The sequence below is a fragment of the Microtus pennsylvanicus genome, chromosome 10, assembly GCF_037038515.1.
Source record: "Microtus pennsylvanicus isolate mMicPen1 chromosome 10, mMicPen1.hap1, whole genome shotgun sequence".
Taxonomy (NCBI): domain Eukaryota; kingdom Metazoa; phylum Chordata; class Mammalia; order Rodentia; family Cricetidae; genus Microtus; species Microtus pennsylvanicus.
In genome coordinates this window covers 52,858,486-52,870,790 of record NC_134588.1, presented here as the reverse complement: position 1 = coordinate 52,870,790, position 12,305 = coordinate 52,858,486, and the positions used below count along the sequence as shown (strand labels likewise).

Genomic DNA, 12,305 nt, shown 5'->3' with positions numbered 1-12,305 from the left:
TTGCTTTGGGGACACTGGCCTTATTTCCAGCCAGCCAGGCTATCTTTGACTCTGGTCTTGAAAGCAGTTTCTTAGAGAGATAAAACTCGTTTTTCTCAGTATTCCATAGGTCCCTCACGAAAATCTCTCCCCCAAACCCAGCACAACAACTCACTCAAATACACATATAAAACCAAACTCAATTTGAGACTATAGAAGTAACCAATTTTACATAAGCTCCTTCTTCATTGATAATGACTAAAATTTATGTTATAGATACTTTGAGAGGGTATCAAGTCCATTCTTAATTATTCTAAAGTTAGACCTAATGTAGGTGCATGCAATAAATTAAGATAAAATAAAATAAAAATGGCTTGCTTTGGGGAAGGGGAATTTTAAGTATCAAAGTAGCTGTCACACACACACACAAACCATTCACTTATTTTTAAAGTTGGAAGATAAGAATAAGATCAGCTGAAGGAATAAGCATCTAATGGATGCCAAAGATGGATGGGATAAAGGTCTCAGATGAGCCCTGGGAGAGGAAGGCCATATGCTCCTCCTTTTGAGCTCCCATAGTAAGCTGGCAGGTGGAGGCACTGTCCAAGTGTGTGGGAGGTTGATGCATGGTTGCTGGGTGCACTTGCCTTACCCTTGACAAATTACAAGGCCATCTGGTTGTTAAGAGATTCGATTTACTGTAATTTGGTCTATGGCATTAGTGGGAAAGGCAATCAAGAAGCATTTTGCTTTCATAGATGATCAGAAGCAGCAACCTGGGATCTTCAGTCCCTGGGAATTTGGAGAAGATGTGGCATGAAGCTTCCCTCCATCCTCCTCCAGCCTCGAAAGCATCCCAAGTTTGTCTCAGACCCACTAGTCCTTCATCAACCTACCAGTCCCTTTACTCTGCTAAGAGAAAGCAGAGGTTTGCTGAGAGCTCTCAAGTCATGTACTTCATTATTGTTCAGATTCCGGTGTTCCATCCCTGCTCCACCACATCATAGTGTCAAGCAGGGAGACAGGCTCAGAGGTCAGTATCTTACCATAGTGCTTCAGATAGAGTTGTTATCTGTAGTTTACATGTTCCTCTTCTCAGAATCCAAGAGGTGGAGCGAGTAAATGCGATGGTACCTTGAAGACCTCTAGGCCAGTCCTCCCTGCTTAGATCCAGATTACTATGTGGATAATGGAATTTTTCTCTCCCTCCTCTCTCACACACATCTTCCTGTCTCCCCTCTTCTCTCTCTTTCTCCCTTTACTTCTCATGTTCTTTCCGCCTCAGTAACCACATCCTGGACATTCCAACTTTCAGTTTGGGTGGGATGAAGAGGAGAGGGGCTATTTCACCTTGAGTGTAAGCCTTGTGACCCAGCCTTTGCCATGCCACCATGTTTCTCTGGAGGTATTGGACTTTGGCTCAGTTAGCAATTATAAAAACTCTCTCATGTTCTGATTGACCTGTTGGGTCAATGTGCACAGCGTGACCTTGTATGTTTTCAAGGATTATCGGGGCTGATCACAGGCACCCTCTGCTCTCTGGATGCCATCTAATCAGAGACCCACCTTTAACCCTAAAACTTATCATCCTAATAATTTTTCTGACTATGCACATAACCTAGGAGGCTTTTCTTCCTTTTGGTGCAATAATTTGAGCCTGATTGAATAAAGTAGCATTTTTCTTAAAAGCACAGGCTATGGTGATTTACCAAGTTAGAAGGAAAGCAATGCCAAGTGATCAGTACACTGAAATGTCTCCTGGTTAAGTATTTCGAGATGTAATTGTGTGATCCGCAGGCCCAGGGCATTCACCGGAAGAATTGCTCTGAAATTGGTTTGTGTTGGGCATCAAAGGCTGCACACTGAGTGGACAGCAGCTATCTTCACAACACACAGGGCCCTCGGATGGCTCTTTGCCAGTGGGGGGTGAGCGGAAGAGCTCTCTCTGTCCCTTTCCAGCCCTCGCTTGTTTTGTGTCCTTGGGCACACACAGTCTTTAAAATGGTCAGATTTAATAGCACTAGAGAGCCTCTGCCTGCTGTCCACTCTGATGGACTCAGCACAATAGCTTTAGAGAGCCTCTACTTTCTGCCTTCTCTGATGGGCTCAGCCTAATCGTAGGGAGCCTCCGCCTGCCGTCCAGTCTGATAGACTCAGCATCAGAACCAAAACTGTGACATCAGAGTGTCCCTCTGCGAGCAGCAACAGCAGGTTTCTCAGTAAATGCAGAACAATGTATATTTCTCCCCAGAATCACCCACTATGTTAAAACTAACAACCCATATTTGCAAAGTAACTGACAAAACTTTGGGGTACAGCCGAAGTCTGTGGACAGAGCCTAGCTGCCAATCAGCTCATATGAGCTTACTTTACCACTTCGACTTTTTCAGAGAATCTTCAAATTTACCACCTTGTCTTGTTATTCACTTAACAAACATATGGGAAAATGTCTCTTGGTTTCTAAATACCAGGATAAGCGATATATACAAGGGGAGAGAAGACATCCTTTGGTTGGCTCATGGTTTTGTGGAAGAAACAAATAAGATCTCCAGTTCTCAGTGCTCTGAGACAGAGACAGACATGGGAGGATAAGAGGGCATCAGCGTGGGTATGCGGTGAAGCTGGCAGCTGGTGAAGGGGGGCTGAGAAGTGAGGTTGTGGGATGGAGTAGAATTTGACAAGCGCTAATCTGGAAGCTTTCTTACTTTAGGAACTGACAGAGATCACTCTTGGTCTTGTGGAGAAGGGTACTCCAGCCATGTAGAAAGTCACAGAGCATTTGGAAAAGTAAAGATTTAGCTAACAGCAAACAAGCATTGGCTTGGAGGGATATGATACCAGATCATGCTGTGTAAGGAGACGGACATTCTACTGAAGGCAAGCGATGCCCTACTGTTTATCTTTGCAGACATAGCATTGCTTAAACCAACAAGTGTCCTTTTGGAGGTGCGGGTATTATTATTTTATTTATTTTTTGGTGCCTCTGTCCTTTGAGTAAAAATTTTATAAAGTCTCAACCCCTCCACTGTGATACAGTCATTGTTGAACTTCCCGGACTATATCATGTAGGTCGATATAACAAATCTCCATTTATTACTAAAAAATCACAGGGATAGGCATCTGACTTGTCAATCACCACTTTGTCCTTAGCATTCCGAACAGAGCCTGACAACAAGCACCTACCCCGTCGGTATTGATTAGATGTTTAGTGCTGTGTGAGCGCTAACATCCATCCCTATGATAACAACAGAGGACACAAAATTAGATTTTTTCTGTAAACATTGGCGATGATGCAATTTAAAATGGGCCAAATCAAATCCTGTGACTAGCGATATATAAGCTCGATATAAGTTCTTTCTGGAGCACTTATGAGGTCATCGTATAAGCCACAGTAAATAGTAGCACTGCTCAACGAGACCTACAGCCTCCCCAAAGGGCGGCCACACGTCCCTGTTCTGTTCAGTAGCACAACAACTCTATGTAAATAAATTCAGCAACATGGATGACAGGGACCACTCCTTGAACACCACTGACTACTAGAGGTCCCCCAAGGTGACATATGATAATGTATTGAGTATCACAACTATTCTTCAAAGCTTATTTGAAGTTAAAAATCTCCCACTACAAAGACTCTCCAGGCTCAGGTGTGGCATCACTAGTGATAGCAGACTGCGAATTTGATGATGAGCTCTCATAAGCTTTATACAACCCTTTCAGGAGACAGAAGAGGTAAAATCAAATACAATTCTCAGCTTTCTCAGCAAGGCCAGAGTTATTCTTATTAAAATAAGCAGCGAGACCAAACAGTACTAAAAGGCACAGCACAGGTTGTAGGATACTTTTGAAATCTATTCTTCTCTATGCTGCCACAGAGAACTCATTGCCTGGCCAGTTTCATCTGCAATTGGTCTTTCTTGATCACATCCACTTCCAGAAGGAGGGACTGATAACCTCAAAGGAGCCCAGGCTTACAGACCCAAGTATCCATGCACTGAGGAACAAGGCTATTCTGGAAGGACGATCATAATCAATATGACATTGATTACCTAGTTCAGTTTATCAGAACAACATTAATTAGGTAAGCTAACTTTATTTAAAGGGGCAAGAAAAAATAGCAACACCATGAGGAAAAACTAAGAAATTAAAACACAGCAGAAATATTTAATTTGAACAGTAAGGTTTAAAATAATTGTGCAACAGGAAGGACTAATAAAGGATTTAAATACAGTTAGAATATGAGCAATGGATTGGAATATATGACTGAGAACCTCTTTAAAAAAAGAGGAAAGAATAAAGAGGAAGCAAACTAGGAGATTTGGAGTACAGCACACACAGTCTAACATTCAATTAATAGAAGTTCCAAAAAGAAAAGAAAATGCAAATAGAAGGAAATGCTTAACTGAATAATAAAGACAAATGTGAGAAGTACAGATAAAATGCTGCCAACTTAAAAGCCTCATTGAATGTCAAACTGGAGATAAAAAGATAAAAGGGCTCTAAGACGGAATGAACTGTAAGACTGTCAAAAAGAGAGAAAAACACGGGGCTGGGGAGATGGCTTAATGGGGCAAGCGCTTGCCACACAAGCGCAAGGACCTAGTGACCATGTTTTCCTACATCCATAATCGCAGCATTGCAGAAGCAGAACCAGCAGGTCCCTGAAGGTCACAGGATAGCCTTTCCAGCCACTCTGGCAAGCTCTTCAGTGAGAGACCCAGACTCAAAACATAAGCTAGAAGAATAATCAAAGAAGATTCCTGACTGGGCATAGTGGCACACACCTTTAATTCCAGTACCCTGGAGGTGGAAGCAAACAGATCTCTCTGAGTTTGAGACCTGACAGCCAGTGCTGTTACAAAGGATACTTTGTCTCTAAAACAAAGGAACAAAACAAAACAACCCCCACACACCAAAAGATACCTGATGTTAACTTCTGGACTCTACATGCACAGAAGTGCACATACTTACGAATGCACTTGAGCATACATGGCCCCTCAGCCATATTCTAAAAGATTCCAGACAGAAAAATGCAGTCACCTACAGAACAAAGTCAACAGGCATTGGGCATCAGTCTACTTGAAGGTAATACTGCGTGTGAAAAGACAGTAGAAGCCAAGTGTGGCGGCACACACATTTAATCCCAGTATTTGGGTGGCAGAATCAGGTAGAGCTCTGGGAGTTTGAGATCAGCCTGGTTTACAGAATGAGTTCCAAGACAGTCACAAGATACACGGTGATTCTCTGTCTTAGAAAAAAATAAATAAAAGTAGGAAATACTTCCCCATGAAGTTGGTAAAACATGGAGCTATAAACAAGAAAAACTGATAGGCTAATTTTCTTTATGATTATAGATGTAAAATGTCTAAATAGAGCTAACTAAATCTGTATGCATAAAAACATATTCAGGTGAATTTTGTCAATGATAGTAAATCACATATTTTAAAAAGCCATCAATGTATGTCACCTCATTAGTAAGAAGTACAAAAACCATGACTTATTAAACTATCATTTGATAAAATTCATCACAAAACCAACTTAAAGTAGAAGAAAAGTCTATAACTTAACGAGTGAGTTACCACCAGTCTTAATGAGTAATATTTTTGTTATAAGTGGCTAGCCAATTATGTATTTATTTTAGAAAGCAGTACAGTGCTGAAGAGGGTCAGTGGATGAGGAATTAGTGAGGTTATACCTCTGAACTGTTAAATGCGCTCCTTCCAAGAATGTGAACAAGTCAAGGTTAACTCACCTCCTGCCACGGATAGCTTCAGAGGGTCCAGCTAATGTGGAGTGCAGAAATGAAACTTGTTCATAACTGTTAGAAAATAGCCTAAAATATTTGAGTGTGTGTGTACACGCTCTAGCTTGGGGATGTGGAGGCCAGAGGTCAGTGTCTGGTATCTAACTAACTCTGTTACTCTCCACCTTACTTTCTCTGACCCTGGAACTCCTCTATTCAGCTAGACCGGATAGCTAGGAAAAACCCTGACATCCCTTTCTCTGTCTCACTAGTGATGGGACACAGGCTTGGATTGTCACCCTCCAACCCTGCCAATGCCTTGGATGCTGGGGATTAGAACTGGTCCTCATAGGGGCAGAACAAGCACCACTTTCCTTTTACTATCTGGCCAGCTTTATATTTACCTAAAATATTAATAGAAACAATAGATAATTACAATCAGTAAGAAAGTCAGCAGGGTCGCTAGATGCTGGATCAATATATAAAATCAATTGTATTTTTCTGCATCAGCAATAATCAACTAGAAAATATTTTTTTAATTAGGTACAAGCCACAAAGCAATAAAAATAATAAAAGTTCCAGAAATTAACCAAGAACACTGGAATGCCATGGGGGAAAATTTAACATTCTGAGAAACATATGGATTCTTTAAATAAATGAAGACATAGTCTATGCATTTTAGAAGGGATAACTTACCATCATAAAGATGTCAGTTCTTCTCAAATTAACTTATAAGTACATTGCAATTCTAATATAAATTTAATTTGGAGGACTTCATACCTAAATGGGATAATTCAGATGACATGACACCCATGGAGAATTCAGTGCCATTATCAAATAGCCAAATAAACCTTGAAAACGGGAGCCAAGGAAACTTATCTTACCATGTGGAAATGTATTAAAATTAACTCTAGATATAAACGCACAATGTAGGCTTTGAGGAAAAAAAAACCTCAGATGGATAGAGCATGGAATAAAATAGATAATTCAGAGTTCAGAGACAGATTATGTGTATGGATGAACTTAATATACAGGAAAGCATCACAAATCAATGAACAGATGGCTTACTTAGTGCATGATGCTGGCAAAACTGGTTAACTTTATAAAGAAAAATGAAACAGCATCCCAAATGAATGCCACACATGAAATAGACTAAGTAAGATAATAAATCACAAAGTGAACCAAAGAATATCGAAAAATAGCTCTGGGGTCTATTGACAGGAAAACATTTTTACCGTAGATGTTAGCGGCTCAAGTAATACTGGATAATATTACCAGGAAGCCTGATTTTAAAAGAAATGAGCAAATGGTATGAACAGGTAAGTTAAACATAGAAAGTCTAACAAATGGGGAGATATTTAAATTCAAGAACTGTTACCAAGAACAATGAATCAATCATATTTGACTGTCAAAAATTCCAAGGCTGGACAAGGCTGGACTGTGTCAAGTCATCAGGACTGATGTGTACTCCCAGAGAACAAGGGCATTCCTGTGTACCCAGTCTGTAAGTACTTAAACTACATACCTTGTACCTGGCCATTCATTTTCTGCACGCTTCGCTGCCCATTGGTGGATACATTGAGGATATACTACAGCACCATTTGGGATTGTGAAAGGCTGGAGACAATTTGATGCCCGTCTTTGAGAGAGTGGGAAGGCAAATGTGATGGGCACACATCAAGTAATATTTTACAATAATTAGAAGTAAAAGACTGATGAATCTGAAAGTGCCCAAGTGCAAACATTTGTAATGAGTTATATAATACAAAACACCTTACGCACATTTAAATCATTCATAATCAAAACAATTCTTTAAGAATGTGCTTTTCAAAGGGTACCCATTCGATATGTTGGGATGGCTGTCTATGGAAGACAGAAAAAGAGCTGGGGCCAAAGAAAATCAATGAGCGAATACAAACAGGGACCTCGTTGAAGGCTGATATTGATAACACACAATAAAGTGGACAGTTTGATTAATACAAGCCGTTGATCTGACATTTAGACATGCTTGGGAAGGTATAGTCTTATGGTATGATTAGGGTGCCAGTTCCTTCTCCACAGCCAGATCTCAGGGGAGCGCAAAGGCAGACCTCCCTCTGTGTGTGTCTCTGTCTGTCTGTCTGTCTGCCTGCCCTGTCTCCCTGCCCCTTTTTAAGTGGTAGAGCAGTGGGAAATCCCCCAGCTCCTGCGTGGAAGTAGAGGCAGAGGATGCCCTGGTGTGCAGATAACACAGGCTTCCCTTTGCAATAGAAATTCTGGTAACCACGTGTTTTTCTAGAATCCACTACTCACTGTGTTGGAGTCTAGGATTTGCCAATTTTCACTCATTTTTACAACCTAAAAAAACTGAGTTTTATGTCAAAGGAGACCCCAGAGTTTTCCTGGAGAGAGTCACAGAACAGCCTGACCTGGAAGGGAGATAGCAGGGGCAAAGGCAATAAAAAAAGAATAAAAATACAAAAGCAAAGTAAACAAAACATCAACCTCCTCATTACTCATCTCTAGCTACCTCTTCACTTAACCTCAAGGTCAAGACAACCCTTTTATAGTGTTCACTGTCTCTGAGGATGAGCTTTACCGAGTCTTGTTTGCCTTTTATAGTATTAAAAGAGACAATGAAATCTGCCTCTCAGAAGATCATTTCACCAAGTCCCTGTGGCTCTGCGGGGAATAGATTTGTTTCCTCATTTAAATTCATGTCTCTAAAAGACAAGTAGACCTTGGATGAAATTTCAGGAGACAGCAAATTATAAATAATGTATCCATATTTTTTCTCTCCCATACGACTTGTATATAATTCCCCCCGGAGCCTTGTGCAAACACCAGAGACAAGAGGACAGGAAGCTATTAACATGATGGAAAGATTGGAATGGGCTCATATTGTGTGGTATGAACCTAAGAAAAGGCATCTTGATCGAAGGAGGTTTTGAGGCCAGATCTGTTCTATAATAATGATGATGGGGAGGAATCGAGAGAAGTAAAGGAAGGGAAAACTATAATCAGGATATATTATGTGAGAAAAAACTATTTTCAATAAAAGGAAAAAGAAAAAATTATTATTATTATTATTATTATTAGCATCTCAGCTATTTTCCAGACCATTAGATAAGCACCTGCTTGAGTGACTCCTTTATCTTGGTCACCCCAGGGCGAGATGAATGTTTGTCAGTGATGGAGGCTACTTTGAAGCCAAACTTTAAACTCTGTTGTCCATCAGAGAAGGCACAGAAAACTCACACATTCAGTGCATCCTCAGAATAGGACGATGCTAAGTGGAAAGTGCAGATGCTGTCAATTAAGCTGAAAGGATGCTAGTGGATAAAGGAAATTAGCCTCCAGCTCTTTCAGCCCTGCCGTACTGTCATGTGGACTTTCAGTGTCCCCCAGACTTGCTCAGCAGGATTAGCTTATGCCCATGGGGTCTAGACAAGCAACCCTTTCAGTCTTGGATTGGGTAAAGATATTCCGTTTTCTACTTTGACTACTTTCCCTTTTTGGCACTTTCCCCAACCCCACCTTTAGTAAGCAAATGCACTTGTATACTCTTCTCTGATAAAATTTCCTCTTGGCAGGGGACAGGGACTGTGGCAGGAAGTAAGTTATTATTAACAGTAACTGGCCAATGACAGTATAGCCCGGTGTAATGTGCCCTGGAAGATTTGTACTGTGGGCAGACAGAACCTGACACTAGAGGGGGGCTTCGGCCTTCAAACTCTGCAAGCTGCACACCTTTGTAGCATCCTTGCATAGGGCATTAAGAATCTTAGTTCTCTTCTCTTCAGATTTGTTTTATCACAGACCTCCACTTCTGCACCCTGAAGCTGAGATTTAACTTTTCAGTCCATCTCTCATGTCTGAATATACCAGGCTTTGTCCATGGGACTTGGTCATACATTATTTCTTGCCCAAGAAATTTTCACTCAGCATCTAGGTCTCAGTGGGTTCTGATAAATTTCCAAAACAAAGCCAGCAGGTTTTGGGATGCATCTGTGACTTAAATTTCAGCTTTAAAACTGCAACTCCCAAACCTGGACACTCTTTTGCTACATATTAGGGGATAGTGGTGAGTTCATTGCTGGTACCCTAAACTCTATATGGAATGAGTAGCTCGGTTGGTAGCTATATTCACTGAATAGAAGTTGGGCTCTTCAGTTTTTTTTCCTTTTCTTTTTTTTTTCTGACTTCACATTGAATATGTTTAAGGAGCCCATTGTCAACTTGAGTCCTGTAAGAACAAGAAACCAACCTAAATAGACACCAACAGTTACCTGAACTGCCCATCAAACCAAGTCTTTTGCCAGCTTCCTCTCCGGATTGCCAAGTAAGTTGTCAATTACCTGATTTAATTCTCCCAAGACCCTGGCTAGATCTGGAGTCCCACATCCAAACTATTGCATCTAAGACAAGGCAGTGATGGTCACGGAACCTGTTGCACTTCTCAGTCCAGAGGGATCAGGAAAGGGTCTGTAGCTGTAGATACCACAGAAACTTCAGACATTTGATACACTGCTCAGTCCAGAGGGATCTGGAAAGGAACTGTAGCTGCAGATACCACAGAAACTTCAGACATTTGATACACTGCTCAGTCCAGAGGGATCAGGAAAGGGTCTGTAGCTGCAGATACCACAGAAACTTCAGACATTTGATACACTGCTCACTCCTGCCAACTGTGACATCAGCAAGATGAGAATGAAAAGCTCATCTAACACTGAGCATTTGGGTGACAAAATGATTCCTTTAATCCAATAAACGTGCAAACCGTGAGATCCGTGCATCTATTAGCTGTGTTCTTTTTATGCTGAAAAATTCTTAATTCAGCAGAAAACTCCTCCCAGCGGGTCTTTAAGTGGTGGCTTCATAAAGGACCCTTTAATTAGCCTATGAATGTGCAGGGCTGAGTTTGAACAAGAGGTAACACCCTAGTTCTTAATAAGGTATCTTTGAGATTGCAAAAATAAACTTCAGCCTCAGAAGAGCCATCAAGCATTCTCTAAGTTCCACTTGATAAGAATATGTCATGGATTCATGTCTTGGTTCTGTGAGCAGTTTATTTTTATTTTCCCATTAAAATATTTGCTTCTGACTAATGAACTCATTGGAGACACTGTTTAAAGTATTGAAAAGTATTAAAAACAATGGAAAGGGACTCATTTATTATTTCACTGTCCAGCTCTTTGTTATCTAGAATGACTATAGCGAGAGAAGGGAAGTAGGGGGTGATTTCTGTTGCTACTTTTGAGATGAAGGGCAGGCTCTAGGACATGGGAGGAGGACCCAGTCATCCTGGTACTCTGAAATTCAGGAAACCAGGGTTTAGGGGTGAGGAATATGCTCATAGTGGTCCCACTGATGGATATACCCTTATCCCTAAAACGTGAAAGTCAAAAGTCTGGGCTGGGTGGGGAGTTACACATCACAGACTAAAAAGGGATGCCAGGGAGGTGGCAGAGAGCAGAATTAACAGTTCAGATCCAGAGCTGGACTGTTTGGAGTCAAATCTCAGCTGTCTAACTTAAAAGCCATAGAATCTTGAATGAGTGCTCTCATTTCTGTTGTGCCCTACTTTCCTTGCCTGTAAAGCAAATAAAATAGAGGTAATAGTCTATAGGACAGAGGCTATTGTGAAGATGAAATTAAATACTGTTCAATATGTACATAATGTGTTTAGGACAGTGCTTGCCAGAAAACCATGTAAGGTTTTGATTTCTGAAACCCTTCTCTTTTTCTTCTTTCTGTAGAGTCAGGAAATCAAACCTAGGACCTTGAACATATTAGGTAAAAATATTGTATTAAGCCACACTCCTATTCCTGGGCTTTTTATTTTTATCCATCCGTTCATCCATCCATCCATCCATCTATCTATTTTATTTTGTGGTGTTGGAGTTGAATCTGGGACCTCCTGCATGCTAAGCAAATGCTCTGCCACTGAGTTACATGTTAACTCATATTCCTGCCCTTTAAAATGGTATTATCAGTGGTTTTAAAGATTGAGTGAGACACTGAATGCATAAAAGAACTTTGTGCTTGCAAAAGTGGGAGGGTGTGTGAAGTTCAGTACTGAAGGTTACGCTTACTAGAAGTGCTACGAGGACAGGCATCAAGGGAAGGACAGAGAAAGAAAGAAGACTTTTTGTAGAGGAACAGGCAGGAAACTGGGAATGAGAAGCAAACTGACATCTCTACTTGGTGCCCTTAGTTGGTCCACATGGACCACTGATTAGGCTCTGTTTCCTTGATCACCTCAGTGGTAGGGATTTTCTGGCAGGGCCTTGGGAAAAGGGAAGAAAGGAAGAGGAAGCTGAGTGTTTTTAATAGGCTCCTTTCAGGCCAGGGCTCAGCAGAGGTGCTGAGGAGGCAGGCGCCATGCAGGAAGAAGAAGGCATCTAAGTGACGCCAAGTCCCTCACCTGTGGTGAAGACAGTAGAGGTGAGGCTGCTCCTTGTGGCTTCCTGAGCTGCCTGCAGGAGCACTGTGTAGTCTGTGTTCTCTGACAGGCCCTCCAGTCGGATCCACGTGTCCTCAGCATCCACAATCAGCTCCTGCAGAGGGCAAGAATAAAGAAAGCCGGGGGTGGGGGGACAGTAGG

General features: G+C 41.3%; 1 protein-coding gene across 2 annotated transcripts in view; it reads right to left on the bottom strand.

Moving 5' to 3' along the window:
* The window catches only part of Tnr (tenascin R), a 403,177-nt gene that overhangs the window by 21,153 nt on the left and 369,719 nt on the right, over positions 1-12,305 (bottom strand). For both annotated transcript variants that reach the window (XM_075988361.1, XM_075988362.1), the window contains one exon: positions 12,126-12,258. In XM_075988361.1, the coding sequence (XP_075844476.1) occupies positions 12,126-12,258 (133 nt within the window). The remainder of the gene's footprint in view (positions 1-12,125; positions 12,259-12,305) is intronic.